At 47.5% G+C, this 18,888-nt stretch overlaps 1 protein-coding gene across 1 annotated transcript in view; it reads left to right on the forward strand.

The window, feature by feature from the left end:
- The first annotated feature begins 289 nt into the window (after nucleotides 1-289).
- Aldh1a3 (aldehyde dehydrogenase 1 family member A3) overlaps nucleotides 290-18,888 on the forward strand; it is a 35,063-nt gene continuing 16,464 nt past the window's right edge. The window contains exons 1-7 of the mRNA XM_028776668.1: nucleotides 290-412; nucleotides 5,436-5,540; nucleotides 8,642-8,782; nucleotides 14,525-14,654; nucleotides 15,193-15,254; nucleotides 15,972-16,100; nucleotides 18,326-18,439. Coding sequence (XP_028632501.1) covers nucleotides 314-412; nucleotides 5,436-5,540; nucleotides 8,642-8,782; nucleotides 14,525-14,654; nucleotides 15,193-15,254; nucleotides 15,972-16,100; nucleotides 18,326-18,439 — 780 coding nt within the window. The 5' untranslated portion in view covers nucleotides 290-313. The remainder of the gene's footprint in view (nucleotides 413-5,435; nucleotides 5,541-8,641; nucleotides 8,783-14,524; nucleotides 14,655-15,192; nucleotides 15,255-15,971; nucleotides 16,101-18,325; nucleotides 18,440-18,888) is intronic.

The following is an 18,888-nucleotide window of genomic DNA, read 5'->3' on the forward strand; positions in this document are numbered from 1 at the left end:
GGGCTGCAGAAGCCCGCGGTGTGGCCTCCCTGAGATGCGCAGAGCTCTCTGGCGGCAGCCTAGGTCGTGCTGGGACGGTCCGGCTCCCGCAGGGGCAGGGACAGCGGGGAGGGGTGGCTGCGGCGGCCCGGTCCCCTCCTCCTCTCCCGCGCCCGCCCTCCCTTCCTCCGTCCTGCAGCCAATTAGGCGGCCCCCTTGGGCGGGAGGCGTGGGGCGCTGCATAAAGGCGCGGAGCTGTCACCCGGAGCAGGCTGCGCACCGCCCAGGCCAAGCCAGTGTGTCGGGGACACGGACCAGGGAGTGCGAACCAGTCATGGCCACCACCAACGGGGCTGTGGAAAACGGACAGCCAGATGGGAAACCGCCTGCCCTGCCGCGCCCCATCCGCAACTTGGAGGTCAAGTTCACCAAGGTGAGGAGGGTGACAATTCGACGGCGCCCAGCAACCTGGTAGGGAGAGCAGGGGACCAGGAGCCAATCCTGCTGGGAGTCCGCAGGGAGCTGCCCTGCCGGTACCTGAGCCGATCTCTGATGGGGGCCGGCTCCTTGGAAACTGCACTTTTTTGAGGGGCACCCAGAATGAGAACCCGCGCCTCTAGCTGGGTGATCTAAGCCTCAAAGCAGGAGCGAGGCAGTGCAGCACCCAAGGTGCAGAGTTGTAGCCTGCAGAAGCCTCACTGAGTCCGGGCCACCGCCCACTTTGAGTGCTGGTGCTTTTGGTGAATGAGCATAGGGTGACTTCTTGGTAGAGGGCTTTCTGGGCTGAAGGACCTGGGTTGGGAGCGAGACATACCTGAGCACTCCACGATGAGTTTCGAGCCTGAGCCACACCAGGAACTGCAACTGAGAGACAGGTCTTCCTGGGCAATGAGAAGAGAAGGGCAGACCCTTCTCTGCCAACTTCCGTTGTGTTCAGCCTGAACCCAGCTTACCAGGAGAGCTGGGGAGGAGAGCTGGAACTCACTGATGAATATTCCTCAAGGGCTTTAGATTTGGGCCTAGGGAAACAGCTGTGGGTTGAACAAGGCCACAGGCAGTGCCCAGGCCTAGTGGTGCTTGCTCTTTCCTGGGAGGCTGGGACTGGCAGAGTGGAGAGATCACCTGCCCTGAGCTTCAGAGACAATGATCTCTGGGAACAGAGAACGTTTAGGGAGGAAGACCAACCCTAAATTCAGGGATGCACTGCTCTGCCCGCTGCGGTATACGGTGGTGTCTGAGGGACGGCTTCAGGTCTGGAAACCTCAACCCCTCTTATTTTCCATCTTGTCCACCGATCTGAACTCCAGCTGACACAATGCTTAGAAACCGCCTTCATCCATTTTATTTTTCAAAAGTAGCAATTATCCCTCTCGAATAATATTAATCAAAAGGCGAACGTGTCAGGTCCCTATGTGTGGGCTTCAGATTCTGATCTGTTGGTACTTAGTCCCCAAAGTCCGCCATTTAACTTGCATGACATTTACATGAACTGTTTTCCTAAGGGAGGCTCCGTAATCAAGAGAGGCACAGCCCTGGGAGGACTGAAAGTTTTTAAAATGTAGTTTCCTTAATCGTGTCAGCTTCGGAGGGAGAATTCCAACGTCAGGGCTGGGAACCGAGCGAACCATGGCTTCATTTTTCAGGTCTCACTGCGATGATCCGCTCTTGTTCTGGTGGTGGCTGTTCTGTTTTGTTTTTACAGTTCTGTAAAAACACCACAACAGCCAGAAAGTGAACAGGATTGCCTCGTCACTTAGTACCTTACTGAATCCTCCCACAACTGTCTGGCTACAGGGCAGGAAAAGTTTACCTCTTTTTAGGCAATTTCCTGGAACACTTTAAAGTTTAAAGCTGCAGCCTTTGTGGAGAGGATCCTGGGAGATTGTCAGAGGAGTAATTGGCTCTGACAGAGCCCCCTCTCCTTTGAGGGTTGAAGGTCCAGGGGTGTCTGATGGAGCCTGAGGAAGCATTCTGAGATGCAGGGGACTCAGCTTCGACCCTTCACCAGGAGATACTCTCTCCAGCTGCCTGATGCCTGCCTACACCTTTCATTCCCTTACTGGTTCCAACCTGCTCCCTCTGTCTGGGCTTCTTGTACACCTCTGCAGAGACCTCTCATAATGATAAAAAGGCCAAGGTGAGCCTTGAGCCATCAGGCTATCCTGGGCTAAGGAAGGAAGCCAAAGATGTGGAAGAGCAGAATCCAGACCGGGGACAAATAGTGGGCTGTGAAGCACTGAGCCGGCAGAGGTGTGTGGTTTTCCCGACTCACTGGGCTTCTCCAACATGGAGGACTGGTTTGAGCCCAGGCAATGGCAGGGTGATTTTCCAGCTTCCAGAAGGATGATTTTACCAAAGTTCCTTCATTTGTTCTCAAAGTTTTACACTGGGCACAGGGTCATGTGAAGTGGTTCTAGTGAGAAGAGGGAAGGTCCTCTGGGGTTTCCCATACTGATCCTAGAGGATGGAAGCCTCTTCCATTTTAGGGACCCACTTTCTTTATAAAAGCCTCTCCCAGTTGGAGAGGTTCTTTTTCAAAGTTTCTAATTCGCCAAAATACAAAGTGTTGCCATCCTTTTTATGAAAAATAAAATTCCCCCAAATCTCCTGAAAACATAGTCTCTTTGAATTTAGCTGAGTTCAGTAGAAGTTACTGGAAATAATGCCAGCAGGGTTCTCTTGTGTGACCACCACCTTTACCTCCATCCAGAACACCTTCCAGGGCCTTCAGTAATAAAATATGAATTCTATCTGCAACGTAAGGTATCTTTAACCTTATACCTCACTAATGTCCCATTCCTGCTGGTTCACAAGTCCATGAAGATGATTTCTTTCTAGTTCCATCAGCTAGCAGCAGCAATTTCGCCGGCATCGGTGGTGGGCCATGCCCAGGACTGCTTCCTCAGTTTTGTTTATAAGTCGCTTTAGTGGAAAGAAAACCAGCAGCGGGAACCACTTACAAGACCCTACTTACTGGTAGAATAATGAAAACAGCTTTTCTCAGTGAGAAACAAACTCTATGAGGGAGAAATATGGGCAGCCAGTCTGACGTTTTTACTTGAGGTTGCTGGCTTGCAAGGTCTAAGGATCAATGTCATGAACAACCAAGTAACACACACACACACACACACACACATATATATACATACATACACATACATACATACATATACATGGACACACACATACACACACACATACACACAGACACACACATATATATATATATATATACACACACACACACATACATACACATACACACATACATATACATGGACACACACATACACACATATATATTATATATACATAGTTTTAAAGAGTGTGCCCAGAGATGAGGTGTGTGTAGCAGACACCCGATCATTGCAATCTGCCTCTATTCGCTGCTATTTAGACTCTGTTTTACCACCTTCTCACTTTCCCTCCCCCTTGGAACTGATACCAGGAAGGACCTAGAATCAGCAATTTTCACTGACCGTCTCTATTATCTAACCGACGAAATTTCATCTTCCTTCAAATGGGCCTGCTCCTGGCTTCGCTTTCCTCTGCACACTGACTTAACTCCTTCTCTGCTTATTAATTTCTCGCTGCTGCTGCCGAGTAATTACTTGCCGCATGGCAAAAGTGAACTCTTGGATTTGGTTTCAGCTGGAAGAATAAACCTGTAATTGTAGCCAGGCCTCTTCCTTGCATGCTTCCCTGGGGGCCTGGCCTCACATGGAAGGTGCTGAGCTTCCAGAAGTTGGATGGGTATGTCCTGCTGCAACTTCCCCCTCAGCTCCAAGCTCCACACTGAGGGTCTGGAGCAGCCGCTGCTCACCACCCTAGCCAAAGCCTGGCCTGTGTTTAAGGGTCACTCCAGAGGTAGCCTGGAGTGGTTTCTTTCTGATAAGCTTCAAAACATACACAAAGAGAGCCTGAAGCAATGGTAATCAGCCACACACTCATGCCTCCTCTCTCTCTCTCTCTCTCTCTCTCTCTCTCTCTCTCTCTCTCTCTCTCTCTCCCTCTCTCTCCGTCTCTCTCTGTCTCTCTGTCTCTCTCTCTGCCTCTCTCTCTCTCTCTCTCTCTCTCTCTCTCTCTCTCTCTCACACACACACACACACACACACACACACATCAGGGAATCTTTGTGTTTCAAACTAATCAACTTCAGTCACTGAAACTAACCCTGCAGTGACACAATTATTATTATCATCATCATTTTACTAACTTGCATAAAGTTATGTGATATACTTTGGGCTGTAGAATTCTGGCACACAGTGGCCTTTTCTGTAGGTGAGCTGCAAAAATGATGCTTCAGGGACTACAGCACAAGGGTGGGCGTCCTGGTGGCTTCCCTGGTGGCTGACAGGTCTTCTCTGCCATCAGAGCCTGCTTTGTGTGTTAGCTGTCTCCTCTGTTTCTTGTTCCTTCTATAAGCCACATCTTTTGGTTTTTGTTTTTTAAATTTTATGTGCATTGATGTTTTGCCTGTATGTATGTATGTATGTATGTATGTATGTATGTATGTATATATATGTGTGTGAGGGTGTAGGATCCCCTAGAACTGCAGTTACAGCAGTTGTGAACTGTGATATGGGTGCTGGAAATTGAACCCAGGTTCTCTGGAAGAGCAGCCAGCGCTCATTACTGCTGAGCCACCTCTCCAGTCCCACAAAACCACATATTTTAGCACCATCTTTTAAAGGTGATTAGAGATTAGAACACGGTTTGAACGAGTAGAATTCGCCTCAATACACTGATTCGATAAATTCCTTTTAAATATTCTATTTCCAGCTGTGTTTTGGATAATTGAGGCTTCTATAAAATAATCTTTTTGCGAGTTGCTTGTTTCTGGATATAAATTATAGTATACTATATCACTTAAAGTAATCTAAAATTCTAACCCAGATACTTAGCATGGTGTTCCAATGCTGGCTTTGTAAAAGGCCCCAGGAATAAACACTGTGAGGGATGCAGAGATGATGCCACCCTGTGGCTTGAGGAAGCCTAAGGATTTATGGGAAGATCTCAAATAAACCTAGGTCCTAGGGTCTTACTCGGAAGGAGAAGTGTGCATAGCTTACAGCCTTTTGGGACCTGGCAAACTGTATGCCAACTTATCCACAACCTGTCCAGCCTTCCCCTAAAGCCCACAGATACACAAGCTTCAACTTGCACCCTCTCTCTAACCATCTAATCCAGCTATTCCTTGGCAAATCCACACTATTGCTACAAAGAAAGATATCATTAAAAAAATAACTCTAAAGAACTTTAGATTAATTCTGCTCCCGATTGGTTGCTTCGTGTGACTCTTGTGTTCTGTTCCCCATTCCAGGTCTCATCTATAAAACATCCAGGGGAGGGGGTTGGGGAAGAGGGCGGGCAAGACGTTACCTAAGATCCTTAGCATGTTGAAATTGTATGATTTTGATTTAAGCCTAATTTGTTACACTTCCTTTCCCGGTTAGATATTTATCAACAATGACTGGCACGAATCCAAGAGTGGAAGAAAGTTTGCCACATATAACCCTTCAACTCTAGAGAAAATATGCGAGGTGGAAGAAGGCGATAAGGTGGGTGCCTTCCCCCCCCCCCCTTCTAAGTAATTCAATTAGAGATAAATGGAGGCCGAGGAAGCTGTGTGGCTTGGCTGTAAGACACGTGGGCCCACCTTCAGGTAGGGTAAAGCCAACCGCAGCAGCCAGTCGGTATGTGCAGCTCAGACACAGCCTAGCATAGGATCAGTTACAGATGGTCCTCTACAAAGAGTGGCGTCTTTGATGGATGTTTCTCCATCTCTGAGGATGACCTCAGCTGTCTCCATCACACAGCTAAAGGGAAGGTTTTTATCAATTATTTCAACCCGTAAGCATTAAAGAATCTTTCCAGAAGGCATTTCCTGCTGGTGTGCTTCACCAAAAGTAGCGTTCTGGCAGGAGACACTTAAAAGGGGTGGGGGTTGAAGGGTGGGGAGGATGCTTCCAAATGATCCTGGGAGTAGTGATGATGTCACATGACTGCTCAGTTTCTTTTGCTAGTGGAAACTCACAAGACCGCGTGAGGCTGTAGTCTGCATAGACAGTTTGCCTAGTGTAAGGCCTTCTTTATCATATAGGCATGAGGGAACTTCTACATGTGCCCTTTGTACCTGTCAAAGCCATCAAATTTATTTTAAATAGAAAGGCCCCGAAGACAGTAGCCTCCTACAGAGGGAAGGAAAAGATGACCCTCTGTTTAACCACCAAAGTAGTGGGTGGATTGCCTGCCTGCCTGCCTTCCCTCTTCCTTCTTTTTTCCTTCCTTCCTCTCTCCTTCCATCCATCCCTTCATCTCTTCATCCCTTCCTCCCTCTCTTCCTTCATCTGTTTCTTCATTCCCCTCTTTCTTCATTTCTCCTCCCTTCCTCTCTCCTTTCCTTCCTTCTCCTTCCTCCCTCCCTTCTTCCCTCCCTCCCTTCATCTCTTCATCCCTACCTCCTCTTCCTTCATCTCTTCCTTCCTCCCTTCCTCCTTCTCTTTTCCTCTCTTCCTTCCTCCCTTCATCCTTCCCTCCATCTTCTTCTTCATTCCTCTCTTCCTTCATTTCTTCCTCCCTTCCTTTCTCCTTTCCTTTCTTCTCCTCTTCTCTTCCTTCCTCCTTCTGTTTCCATCCCTTTCTCTTCCCTTCCTCCATTCCTCTCTTTCTATGACCCCCAACCCCAATTCTGAGTTCGCATCTTGCTTTATTTCACAGACTAGTGGAAAACTCCTAGTCTCTGGAATCTTCCTAGGACTGTGGATGCTAAACATTTTTGTTCTCTTTTTGGTGTTGCAAGTCAACCCCAGAGCCTTTTGCATGCTGGGTAGCACTCAGCTCTTGGTTTCTTGAGATGATTCTCATTATTTAACCAAGTCTTGCCTTGAACTCTTGACCTTCCTGCCTCCACCTCCCAAGTCAAGTGCTGAGGTTATACCATCATTTCTGCCCAACAGATTTTGTTGTTGTTTTTCTTTCAAAACACAGTTTCTCTGGGTAGCCCTGGCTGTCCTAGAGCTAGCTTTGTAGACCAAGCTGGCCTTGAACTCACAGAGATCTGCCTGCTTCTGCCTCCTAAGTCCTGGGATTAAAAGTGTGCATCACCATCACCCTGCCAGATGTTCTTAATATGTGCATTGGTGAGGCTAAGAGGGTAGAATAAAGGTGAGGAAGACTGGAGTTTTCTTCCACAAATGGCATCTTTTATATGTGCACACATAGTGGCTCACCTAAATAGACTGCATAGACCCTGCTCCCTGTGGTTCCTTACACTGAAAAGCAAAGAAACCAGGGGGAGCTGGGAGAGAGCTGGGAGGGCCTGGCAAAGGGGACAGGAGGCAGATAAATTCCAGGAAGAAAACAGGAATTCTGTGGCAGGCTCTGGTTCTTCCCATCACCTGAATGAACATTTAGCTCTATGCACCCAGAGACAGAGGCTGCCCTGGCCCTGCAGCTGGAGAGGTCCTGGCCTCTGCTCGGGTTCCAGAATAAGAGCCACACTGTCTAGCATTTCCTTGGCCAAAATTTAGTGAAGGCTTTGGAGATGGTCTTGACAGAGGCCTCCCCTGACTGGGGTGCAGCATTGGCTACCTGCCACATCACCCCAGGGAGGCACTTTGCACCAGGCCTGTCTGTCTATCGGTAACCAGAGCCTTTCAGCCCATTCCCCTGAAAGGAGGATAGGTAGTTCTCCTCTGCATATCTCCCACTCTGTCCTTTTAAAAGATAAAGGGCAGAGGCAAGGCTCAGTTGTAGAAGGCTTGTCTAGCACATGAGAGGCTCCAGTTCAAGTCTCAGCTTTAAAAAAATGTCACAAAGACCTGTGGTTGTTACCCTTCCTTAAGTACAACACTTAGTGTGTACACGGTGGTCTCTGTGTGGTGAGATGGAGCTGACACATGAAGATTCTTTCCTTTTCTTTCTTTCTTTCTTTCTTTCTTTCTTTCTTTCTTTCTTTCTTTCTTTTTCTTTCTTTCTTTCTCTCTCTCTCTCTTTTTCTGTTTTCTTTTTTTTGTTTTTTGTTTTGTTTTTTGAGACAGGTTTTTTCTGTATAGTCTTGGCTGTCCTGGAACTCACTCTGTAGACTAGGCTGGCCTCGAACTCAGAAATCTGCCTGCCTTTGCTTCCCAAGTGCTGGGATTAAAGGCGTGTGCAACCACTGCCCGGCTCACGGAGAATCTTTCTTAAAGTTTTATGTTTTATTTCACTTATTATTAGCGTATATATGGCATGTCTGTGACTGCAGGCACTCCTGTTCACTGAGAGGTCAAAGGGCAATTTTGAGGAGTTGTTCCTCTCTTTCCATTATGGATTCTGGGGATTGAACTTGGGTCATCTACCTTTCACAGCAAGCACTTCACTGGCTGAGCTATCATCTCCCTGGTCTGGGTCATCAAGGAAAATATTTGAGGTGAACAAATCTACAAAACATTAATACTTAGCCAGTACAGAAAAACTAAAAATGATTTGCCATGTAAAGAAAAAAAAAATCACTTGAAAGCCCCCAAGTCATCCTAAAGATTTAAAAAAAAAAATGTGTTGCTTTGAAGCTCTGGGCTGCCCCTTTTGTTGGCTCTACAGCAAGATGCTGTTGTGTTCTGTGCCCTCAGACTGCGGTTGGTGGAAAGTGACACATTCTCTCTGTTGTTTTGCCTTGCAGCCCGATGTGGACAAGGCTGTGGGGGCCGCGCAAGCTGCCTTCCAGAGGGGCTCTCCATGGCGCCGGCTGGATGCCCTGAGCCGCGGCCAGTTGCTGCACCAGTTAGCTGATCTTGTAGAAAGGGACCGTGCAATCCTGGCAGTGAGTACAGGCACTGGGCAAGTGTGGGAGGACTGTTCTCACTGTCTCTCTCACTAAGGGACCTGTCCCCACGGGATGCAGCTGGAAACATCTGAGGTGTTTGTTTTGTGGGGTTATGGGTCTGTTTGGTCTTTGGGTGTGGGTAGCAGGTGTCCCTGCCTGAAGACTTCCTCCTTGTCAGATTGAAGTCAGGCTTTCTCTGTTGCAGCTCAGCCTCTTCTTGGCCTAGCTGTGAAAAGGAAGTTCGGTTGCCTCTGTGGTTCCCAAACTAGAGACATTTACAACCAGTCCCCAGAGGCTGGTTTCTCCTGACTTTACCTGGACATTTATATAGTAGCTGTTTTCTGCTTCACATTAACTTCCTTGCAAGCATAACACTAACCCTATCAGAGTTCTGCTAGTCACCGCTTAGCTGAGGTTGCAGTTATCCAGAATGACCTCGGCTCAAAAATATTACATGGAAAATCCTAGAAATAAGCAGTTGGACTTGTAACGCAGTGAACTGCTATAATTTTATTTATTAGCTACTGCTTCTCATCTCTTACAGTGATTTACAAGCTAAGCTTTACTGTAGAAAGTCAGTATAGGAAAAAAACACAATACGGATTTAAGGGTTAGGCACTACCTGCAGATTTCAGTCATCATAGTATAAGCGCTGGGAAGGTGTGAGGGGAACAAATGACATTGTTTATAGAAAATCAAGGTCCTTGCATTATCCAAATGCTTCCCTGTATCACCCCAGAACAGAACAGTAGTGGGCACATCCAGAATGTTAGAGACTATGAGATTTGATTATTGAAGATACACAGCGTAGAAGATCTAGGCTCCAAGTCCAGCTTTGCCACTTTCTAATTACATGCTAGTTTCTTAACTGCCTGAGATTTATTTCTTCAGAGAAATGTCACAGATAATGATATCCAAGTGCTGTTTGAAAAAGAGCCATTTAAAATCATCAGAGCCCCCAGCATACAGCAAGCACCAGCGAGGAGACAGCTATCATGTTGATGCTACATGAGCCTCAGGCTCTGACCCAAGCTGCCCCCCCTCCCCTCCGCTGGCCAGTAACTTTTAGAGATCTTAGCTTCTCTGCTAGGAAATAGGAACAGGATAGCCATACAGCCTACCCATGGGTGTACACAAAGGCTGCGGGGCTGGGGAGCCATTAATAAGCTATAAGTCTGTTCTTTAACAAGATTCAGCCTTCCTTTGGTCCTGGAGCAGAGGAGCAGAAGACATCGCTGGGCCACAGGAAGTCTTTTGTTTTTAAATGTTTTAGTCATTATTGTCTGTATGTGTGGTGGGCGGTGCATGTGTGGGGGTGTGCACTTGCCACAGTGTCCGTGTAGAAGTTAGAGGACAGCTTTCAGAGGTTCCTTCCCTTTTTTTACCATATGGATCTCCCAACTCAGGTTCTCAGGCTTGGTAGCAAGCACCTGTACAGGAAGCTATAGCACCAGTCCCACAGGGAGTCTGGAAACCATCACAACCTTCTCTCTAGCTGATGTACAATTCAATTTCTTGGTTAAAATTTTGTTTCAAACCTTGACGCCCAGTTTGTAGGAGGGGACATCTGTTTGGTCTTTGGTTCAAAAAGGTTAGAAAAAGGCTTTTGTTTTTGTTTTTGTTTTGTTTTGTTTGTTTGTTTTCTGATGTTGAAAAACAGGGGAGTAGCCATCCTTTTAAAGAACAGTATCAGCCAGGACCCTTGAATTGCTTTTGTCCTGAGTGCACTCCTTAGGGATAGGGGAGCTCTCCTTGAGAGAGGTCTGCAGATACCATGAGCTCTGTTTCCTTCTCCTAGTGTTGGGCCTTATGTCCACAAGAATAAATCCAAGTGAGAGCGGCTCCCTCCCAGGGTAAAAGCTCCAGAGAGCCTCTGGTTTCTTCCTGCACCGAAAACCAGCCGTACTGTTCAAGCTGCCAAACTGGCTTTTTCAAAAACATTTCTGTTTTCCCCCGCATGAGCTCATCGGTCTGAAATGCCCATGAGTGCTAATAGCAGGCTGAAGAGGATGTGCCCTGGGCAACCCTCCACGCCCTGTCCTCAAGTGTCAGTGTCATCTGTGGCAGTACAGGGCCACCTTCCTCTCCTGCCCCATCACCCTGGCAATATAGCATGTTGATAGCAGACAGAAGCAGGTGGGGGGATTAGGCCACCACCCAGAACACCGCTCTTGCCACTACAACCTGGTTGCCCACAAGAAATAAGATCCAGCTCTTGGCCCCAACATTAAAGGGCCCCGAGAATGACTGGGAAATATGGCTTTGAAAACTCTAACCACATCATAGGAGGGCGCCCCTCACTCTCCACCTTGATATGGTTTCCTGCCTTTTTGAGTAGAAAAATGCTTTTATTTTGTTATATTCTCTTGCCTGCTCAGTGGTTTGATGGAGCTGGGTGTTTATTCTGTGTTCAAAGTTTGGAAACAGATGTTGGAGCCTTCGTGGCTTGTGACTTTTCTAGCTCTGTTGAGGAACCTAGGCCCAAGCTCCACATAGGTGCCACATAAGGCTCCTCCTCAATAGTTTAGGTGCCATTTCTGGACCCTCATTTGCAGCCTGGGCACACAGGCATTTGGAGCAGCCACACTAGTAGCTAATTATCCTGTAGTATCTGAACATTAAGATATCAATTTTTCAGAAGGTGCATTTTTCTCTTAATAAAGTAAGCCTGGGAGTGGCTGAGGCGGCCAGTGTCTGAATCACAGCAGTAAGACAACCACCAGCTCCAACCTGGAGCTAACACTTGATTTCTCAAGTTCAACCCTCTACCTAAACTCCAGTCTCCTCCTCCACCAGTCTTCTTCTTCCTCTTTCTCCTCCTCTACCTCCTCCTTCTCCTCCACATTTTCCTCCATCACCTTCTTCTCCTCTTCCTTCTCATCCTCCTCTTCCACATTCTCCTCCACTACCTTCTCTTCTTCCTCTCCACCTCCTCCTCCTCCTCCACCACCTCTTCTTTCCTCCTTGTTTTTCTTTTCCCTTTGTGAATGTAGAGATGGATATCTGTGTTAGTTAGGGTTTCTATTGCTGTAATAAAACACCACAGCCAAAAGCAACTTGGGGGGAAAGGGTTTATTTCAGCTTAGAACTTTCAAGTCATACTCCATCACTCGGGAAAATCAGGGCAGGAACTCAAGGCAAGGCCCAAAGTTGAAGCCATGGAAGTTCAACACTTACTGGCTTGCTCCACGTGACTTGCTCAACCTGCTGTCTTATACCATTCAGAACTATCTGTCCGGGGTTGGAACTACCCACAGTGAGCTGTGGACCCTTCTTAATCACTCGTTAATTTAAAAAAATGACCCCACAAACTTGTGCACAGACCAATCTTGTGAGGGCATTTTCTCAGTTAAGGTACTTTCTTCCCAAATGACTCTAGCTTGTTGTCAGGTTGATGAACAAGTAACCAGCACATATGAGTATAAATGTGCAAGCACATGTTTCATGTGTGTGTGTGTGTGTGTGTTTGTGTGTATAAATTTATGTATAAATTCATTATAAACTAGGTTTTGCTTGTACTGATTCTTTACAATCAACCTAGAAAATTCAAGTTACTACTCTACGAAACAATCGTACCTAAATTAATGATTTAATAATTTAAATCTTTAGGTAATACTTATTGGATGCTCTGGACTTATATATTATCTCATTTCAAAGTCAGGAAGTTGAGGCCCAGAAAAAAATAACCACCTTGTCCAAGGCTACCAAACCGGAGGTAGAAATCCAGGATGGGAGGCAGATGGTTGCCATGTCCCAAATTTGTCCAGAATGTTCCATCAATGTCCTCTCTCTTGCCTTATCACAGAAAAAAAAAAGAGCGAGAATAGGCAGATCACTAGCTTCATGCACAGCCGTGTTCATGCACTTGGAGGTTGTCCAGAGCTGGGGGTCTTTGGAGATTCCTGAAAGTACTACACTTCTCCTCAGAAAATGAAAGTGGATGCAAATCCACAGGGGCCAAAGGAACAGGGTACCGGGCGTCATTCTGGTCTCCAAGCAGTTGATGTTCAGAGGGAGCTTCAGACCCTCAGACCCAGCCAAGTTCTTTCATCTTCAGCAAGTTTGAGTCCTTCCTCCTCAGGAACAGTGAGGATCACCAAGCACCCGTCTAGTGCATAAGAGAAAGCTGCTCTGTCCACCAGTTAGCACCTGGACAATTGCGCTGCAGTACGCTGTTTATGTGGAAGTTATGTTCCCTGATTGCCTTAACTCACACACCAGCCCTAAGAGGGTGAAACTGTATCTTCCTTTTACAGCAGAAGAAACTGAGGTGGAAGACATCTGAGGGCTCAGCCAGTGTCAATCAGAAGTGATGATTGCTATGGCTAGGGAGGTGGTTCAGTCGACAGAGTTTAGTTTGTAGCATGAGAATGAAGACCTGAGTTTGGATCTTCGGCACCACATAAAAAGCTAGGCATGGCAGGATGCATCTGAAAATCCCAGGGCTGAGGAGATGGAGGCAGGAGGATCCTGGGGCTCACTGGCTAACCAATCTAGCTAAACCAGTGAGCTCTAAGCTCAAAGAGAGACTTTGTCTCAAAAAGTAAGGTGACAAGGGATCGAGAAGCTTCTACACGCATACATACCCATATGCACGTGTCTACACACACATGAATATGTACACACAAACATACCACACACACGCAGGCTGTGGTTGTTCCTTTTGGTTGTCTCTGAAGTAAAGGTCAGACAGAAGAGCCTTGAATATTTCAAGTCTTCCAAATGCCCAGGGATAGCCGTATAACGGGTGATAACTAAGATCCCTGGAAGTTAATGCTGGCTGGTGTTCAGCCTTAAGGAGTCACTGGCCCTGCTAGTCTTAGTGTCTGTACCCTCATAAGTGTCTTCTAATGGGAGCAGAGCCATCCAGCATCCAATAAGACACAGGCTAGTGCCTTGGAAATAAAGCCCTGGGTTGGAATGAGGTACCTCCCTTCCTCTCTCTAGAATAATCTAGCTCCATAGAAACTTCAACCCTAGGAATTCAGCCCTAGGCAATGTGACTGGTGGACACTTTCTATGAGGCCAGATAAGTGAACAGTTCAGCAAAGTGCTCCATAGGGCTGCTTGTGTGAGACACAAAGGGGTTTCTTTCACCCAGGCTAGAAATAGAAAAGAATCCCAACATTGAGCAGTGGCACCCGGGCCTAGTCCAGCTAGCTTGCCCTTTCTGGTCTGTTTCCGCATCCGGCCAGCAGCCTGCTTGGGAAGCATTGCATTGTTGTGCTGGTGGCCTGACCCTCCTGAGCTCCATGGTCTTTCCATTGCCACACTGACCAGCTCAGCTAATAAGGAAAATCCAGTGTCTTCTCTTTCTGTTTTGTTAAAAGAAGCCATCCCCTTGTCAGCCAAATTTCTGGAAGCTCCCTAGAGGTGCACAAATTCATGTGTCTGGATGGTACATTGGAGACTGGTGACTGCTGTGCTCTGGATGGAAAAGCAAATGCCAGGGTGGATGACACACAGTGCATGTTCAAATGAGCATCAGTGGAGATAGTGCCCATGTTTGCCAGGCCTCTGCTTCAGGCACCAGGCAATAAAGGGGGAGGGGACAGTCCTTGCCAATAGGGGGCAGGTCCATTTCAATGTAGAGGCAGGTTTTCTGAAGTGCTGTGTAAGGACTGAGGTCTGGAGAGCTATGCCCTGGGGTGGGTCTTTCTCCTACGCCTCCTCTATTTAACAACCAGATGAGGAAAAAAAAAATGCTGTGCTACAAAAGACGCTGCCTTGTTCTTGCAGACTCTGGAGACCATGGACACCGGCAAACCATTCCTTCATGCTTTTTTCGTTGACCTGGAGGGCTGTATTAAGACCTTCAGATATTTTGCTGGGTGGGCAGACAAAATCCAGGGCAGGACCATCCCCACAGGTGAGCCTACACAGACTCTAACCTTGCTTGGGTCTACTTGGTGGGGGGGCTGTCTTCTCCTCTCCCCCGCTTGTCCTTTCCCCTGCAATGCGTCTGTCCCATGGACTCTATCCCCACATGGACTCCACCAATTCTTCTAAGGAGCTCAAGTTGTGTTTTGAACTTGAGCCCAAACGACTTCTTTGTGTTACAGATAAGAACAAGACCTGGGACCTTCAAAGACTTCTCTTTCTTTCTTTTAATTTTACCCAATGAAATTCCTTTTTGTTTGTAGGGGGTTTTTTTGTTGTTATTGATATTATGCTTTTGTTGTTTATTGTTGCTGTTGTTGTTGTTGCTGTTGTTGTTGTTGTTGTTGTTTTAAAACAGGGTCTTTCTATTAGCCCCAGTTTGTCCTGGAACTTGCTATGTAGAGCAGGCTGGCCTTGAACTCCCAAAGATCCACCTGCCTCTGCCTCCCAAGGGCTGGGATTAAAGGTGAGTGCCACCACGCCTGGGTCCATGTGACCTTCTTAACACAATGCCACCTCTTTTCCAGATGACAACGTAGTGTGCTTCACCAGGCACGAGCCGATCGGGGTGTGTGGGGCCATTACCCCAGTGAGTATGAAGGTGTTCCTTCACAGACTGTTTCTGCTCACCATAACAGCCACTGGCTGGGGACAGGCTGTGGGCACAGGGCTCGACGTCTGAGGGCTCCTAAGATAGTTCAGGGTGTTCAGTAGGAGGCACAGTGGATTCCAGCTGAGTGGTCGGAGTGGCTGCTTCTCAGGGACAGAGTTACTTAATTAGGCCTGGGGCATGGGGATGTTTGGTTACTAGAGAAGAGGGCTTTCCAAACTGTCAGACCTGCCTGGGCAAAGGCATGGCTCTCCTAGGAAGAAAACAGAGGAAGGTTGGCAAGGAAGAGCTCGGGTTAAGATAAGCACTCCTGGTAGATAACAGGTCCCATTCCTGCAGCCTGGGACACTAAGGGGCTGAGCCCTGCACAGGTTGGGAATTCGATACTTCCTATCTGTTTGGGAAGTCCACCTCTACAGCAGCTGGGTAAATGAGGACTGAAGAGACAAGGGAAATGTCACCCCTTTGGCAAGCATTTTGGAAGGAATCTGAAGACACATAGGGTAGAACTGTTCTCCATTAGCATCTTCCAGGATGCAGCTGAGCAAGCACTAGACTCCTGAAGTCTTGCTTACTTCAATGCTACTCTTCAAAGCCCAATCCAGACAAAAGAAACAACCACAGAGGTGACTGGGCCCTGGGATGAGGGCACAGTGGACCTGAGCCTCAAGGCCTCTTTCTTGTGCTCTGGCACAGTGGAACTTCCCTCTGCTGATGCTGGCCTGGAAACTGGCTCCTGCCCTGTGCTGTGGGAACACCGTAGTCCTGAAGCCGGCTGAGCAGACACCTCTCACCGCTCTGTACCTCGGCTCTCTCATCAAAGAGGTAAGAAGTCTGAAGAGGAAATATTATGTGCTCTGGATAGAGCCACACAGCCAGGAGTTAGGTACCATGGAAAGCAGTGACAGCAGCCAGCCACCATGCTCACCAGCTCAACATGCAGAAGGAAGGGCATGACTGGTTAGCTTAGCGACTGTGCACATGGTAGCTGATCTGAATGCTGCTGTTCCTGACCACGGTCCTAATAAGAACCTGCCTCTCTCAGTAAGGTATAAACCAGTGGTTAGCTCTCTGTGTCTTATCCAAAGTGTTGCAAGAGGGGGCCAAAAAAGAGATGTCCAAACTCCATGGATCCTAGGCTTAGTGGGCATGGGAGGTGGGAAGGGTGGCCTTGCCGGCTAGCTAGGTAGTTAGTTGCAGCTGTGTGTAGGTCCTCAGGAGCTTCCCCATTGTCCTCCCCACCCCAAGGGAGCCACAACTCAGGGAAGCAGTGGCCTAGAGGGACACCTGCCAGACACACCTGGCAGCATATTTCAGCCGTTCCATCATCAACATGCATGTAACAAAGATCGAAAGAGCAGGAAGAAAGATGAGCTGGAAGAAAGGTGACCATTTCACTCCCAGCTGGACTAAGGCGGTGGGGAGGCATACACGGTGGAGAGAGGCTGGGGCTGCTGTAACCAGCCAGGACTCACCCTCCCCTCACTGGTCACACATGCTTTCATGCAAAAGAGACTCTAGGCTCTAAAATCACAACTGTTACAGAATAATGCTCAGGAAACTTAAGAGTCAAACACTGGACCCTAAAATGACATTTTAAAAAATAAAGTCATAGACAAGATCCTGTGATGGGAATGACACCTTCTACCTCATTAGGGTGGTGAAAGTCTTGTTAATAGGGAGGGGCGGGGGGCCACGAGTGTGAGTATGGAAGATCAGCAGTCCCTCGCCTCAGCAAGTGCCAATCCTGGATGAGCCCAGTGGGCATGGCAAGGGGAAGGGTGTGTGTGTGTGTGTGCCCACCCCAATGCTCTAGATTCTCAAATTAAACACACCACACACACACACACACACACACACACACACACACACACCTTATATTTAATATGCACAACAGCTGAATACTTCCAAACCTCCTCATGGCTAACACATTTCCCCCCACCCCCATATTCCTGAATTCTTTCTTACTAAGACCTGTACTCCATCCTGGCTGCCCCCGAACCCAGGCCTGCAGCCCTCCAGGGCCATGATCTCCGACTCTTACATGTTGCCAGTCTCTCTGTCCTGCACTTCACAGGCCTAGTCTTTCTGCTTTCCCACCATGGCGGTTTTAAATCCTTCCTCTCCCCTTGGTTCTTTGGTTCCCTTGCCCAATCTAAAGTCCCACCTCTGTCTCCCTGTCCAGCCACTGGCTGCCAGCAACTTTATTTACCAATTAGAACCATCTAGGGCCAGGGACACTTGGGATTCTTATGGAATTTGGGAGCCCATAATGCAAGCGTTTAACCAAATTCACAACAAGATTTTCCATTTTAGCTGGACAGAGTAAGATCTGGCATTGGCTTGGCAAGGGTATAGGTGCCTGAAGAGGGGGTGACCAAGATAACTCTCCTTCCCTGAGCACACACAGACACACACATGGTCTCATAGTCATGTGTTGACACTCACATGCACCCACAGACTCACATACGATCTTTCACACACATACCTTCACACACTCATGCTCACACATTCACACAGACACACTCACAAATAAAAATGCTTTCATATACTCATTCTCTTACAGCCCCACACACATATACATAGACACATGCTCACACAGGCACATTCATGTACACATGTATGTAAACACATGCAAACATACAACATACACACAAACATGCACACACACATTCTCCCCAACACACCACACACACACACACACACACACACAAAATCACTGGCAGTCTTACACAAGAGAGCCACTGCCACCTAGTGGTACCCCTCAGCCTTTGCTCCTGGGCCCTGCTAGGATACTAGACTCTTCCTGGGTGTGATCAATTCTCTCATGTGACTTCACCCCCAGCCAGCAACAGAGAATTAGAAGAACATCAGGGGGGCCGCTGCAGCTGATATGGGTGAATCCTGGCCAGTGTGTGACCCAGATACCCTTTGAGGATGCTGCTCTGCTTGGGGACATTACAGGGCTACAACTCTTGACCACTCCTGAAGAGAGGGTTGAAGTAGGTGCTGTTTGTCTGATTCTTTGATATCGTTTCTGTCCCTCCCAGGTCGGGTTCCCTCCGGGTGTGGTGAACATTGTGCCAGGCTTCGGGCCCACAGTGGGAGCAGCAATTTCCTCCCATCCACAGATCAACAAGATAGCCTTCACCGGCTCCACAGAGGTAAGCCCTCTTCGTGAGCTGCTGGCAAAGACACAAACAACCAGTCCATTATTTGAGACCCACCGACATTTTCTTGAGAAGTTCAAATACTATTTGCTTCTCCTTTTCTAAACCTGTTAGTAAACTATTAGTAAAACATTCCAGTTCCCAAACTAAATAAATAGGTAATCGAGTTTGGAAGCCTTAGAAAAAATAACTGAGAGATAAGATAAAATAAAAATCTAAAACATCCATGTAGTAAACAATATCATTAAGACTAAGAGATGAAAAATAAGCTGGGAGGAAACCAGTTGTCCAGCATGTAGCTCTCCAAATGTTTGTGTATCCTTCATATGTGAAGAGCATCTACAAATCAATTTTAAAAAAGAAGAAGAAGAGGAAGAGGAAGAGGAAGAGGAAGAGGAAGAAGAAGAAGAAGAAGAAGAAGAAGAAGAAGAAGAAGAAGAAGA

The sequence above is a fragment of the Grammomys surdaster genome, unplaced genomic scaffold, assembly GCF_004785775.1.
Source record: "Grammomys surdaster isolate TR1022 unplaced genomic scaffold, NIH_TR_1.0 271, whole genome shotgun sequence".
In the NCBI taxonomy this organism is placed as follows: Eukaryota; Metazoa; Chordata; class Mammalia; order Rodentia; family Muridae; genus Grammomys; species Grammomys surdaster.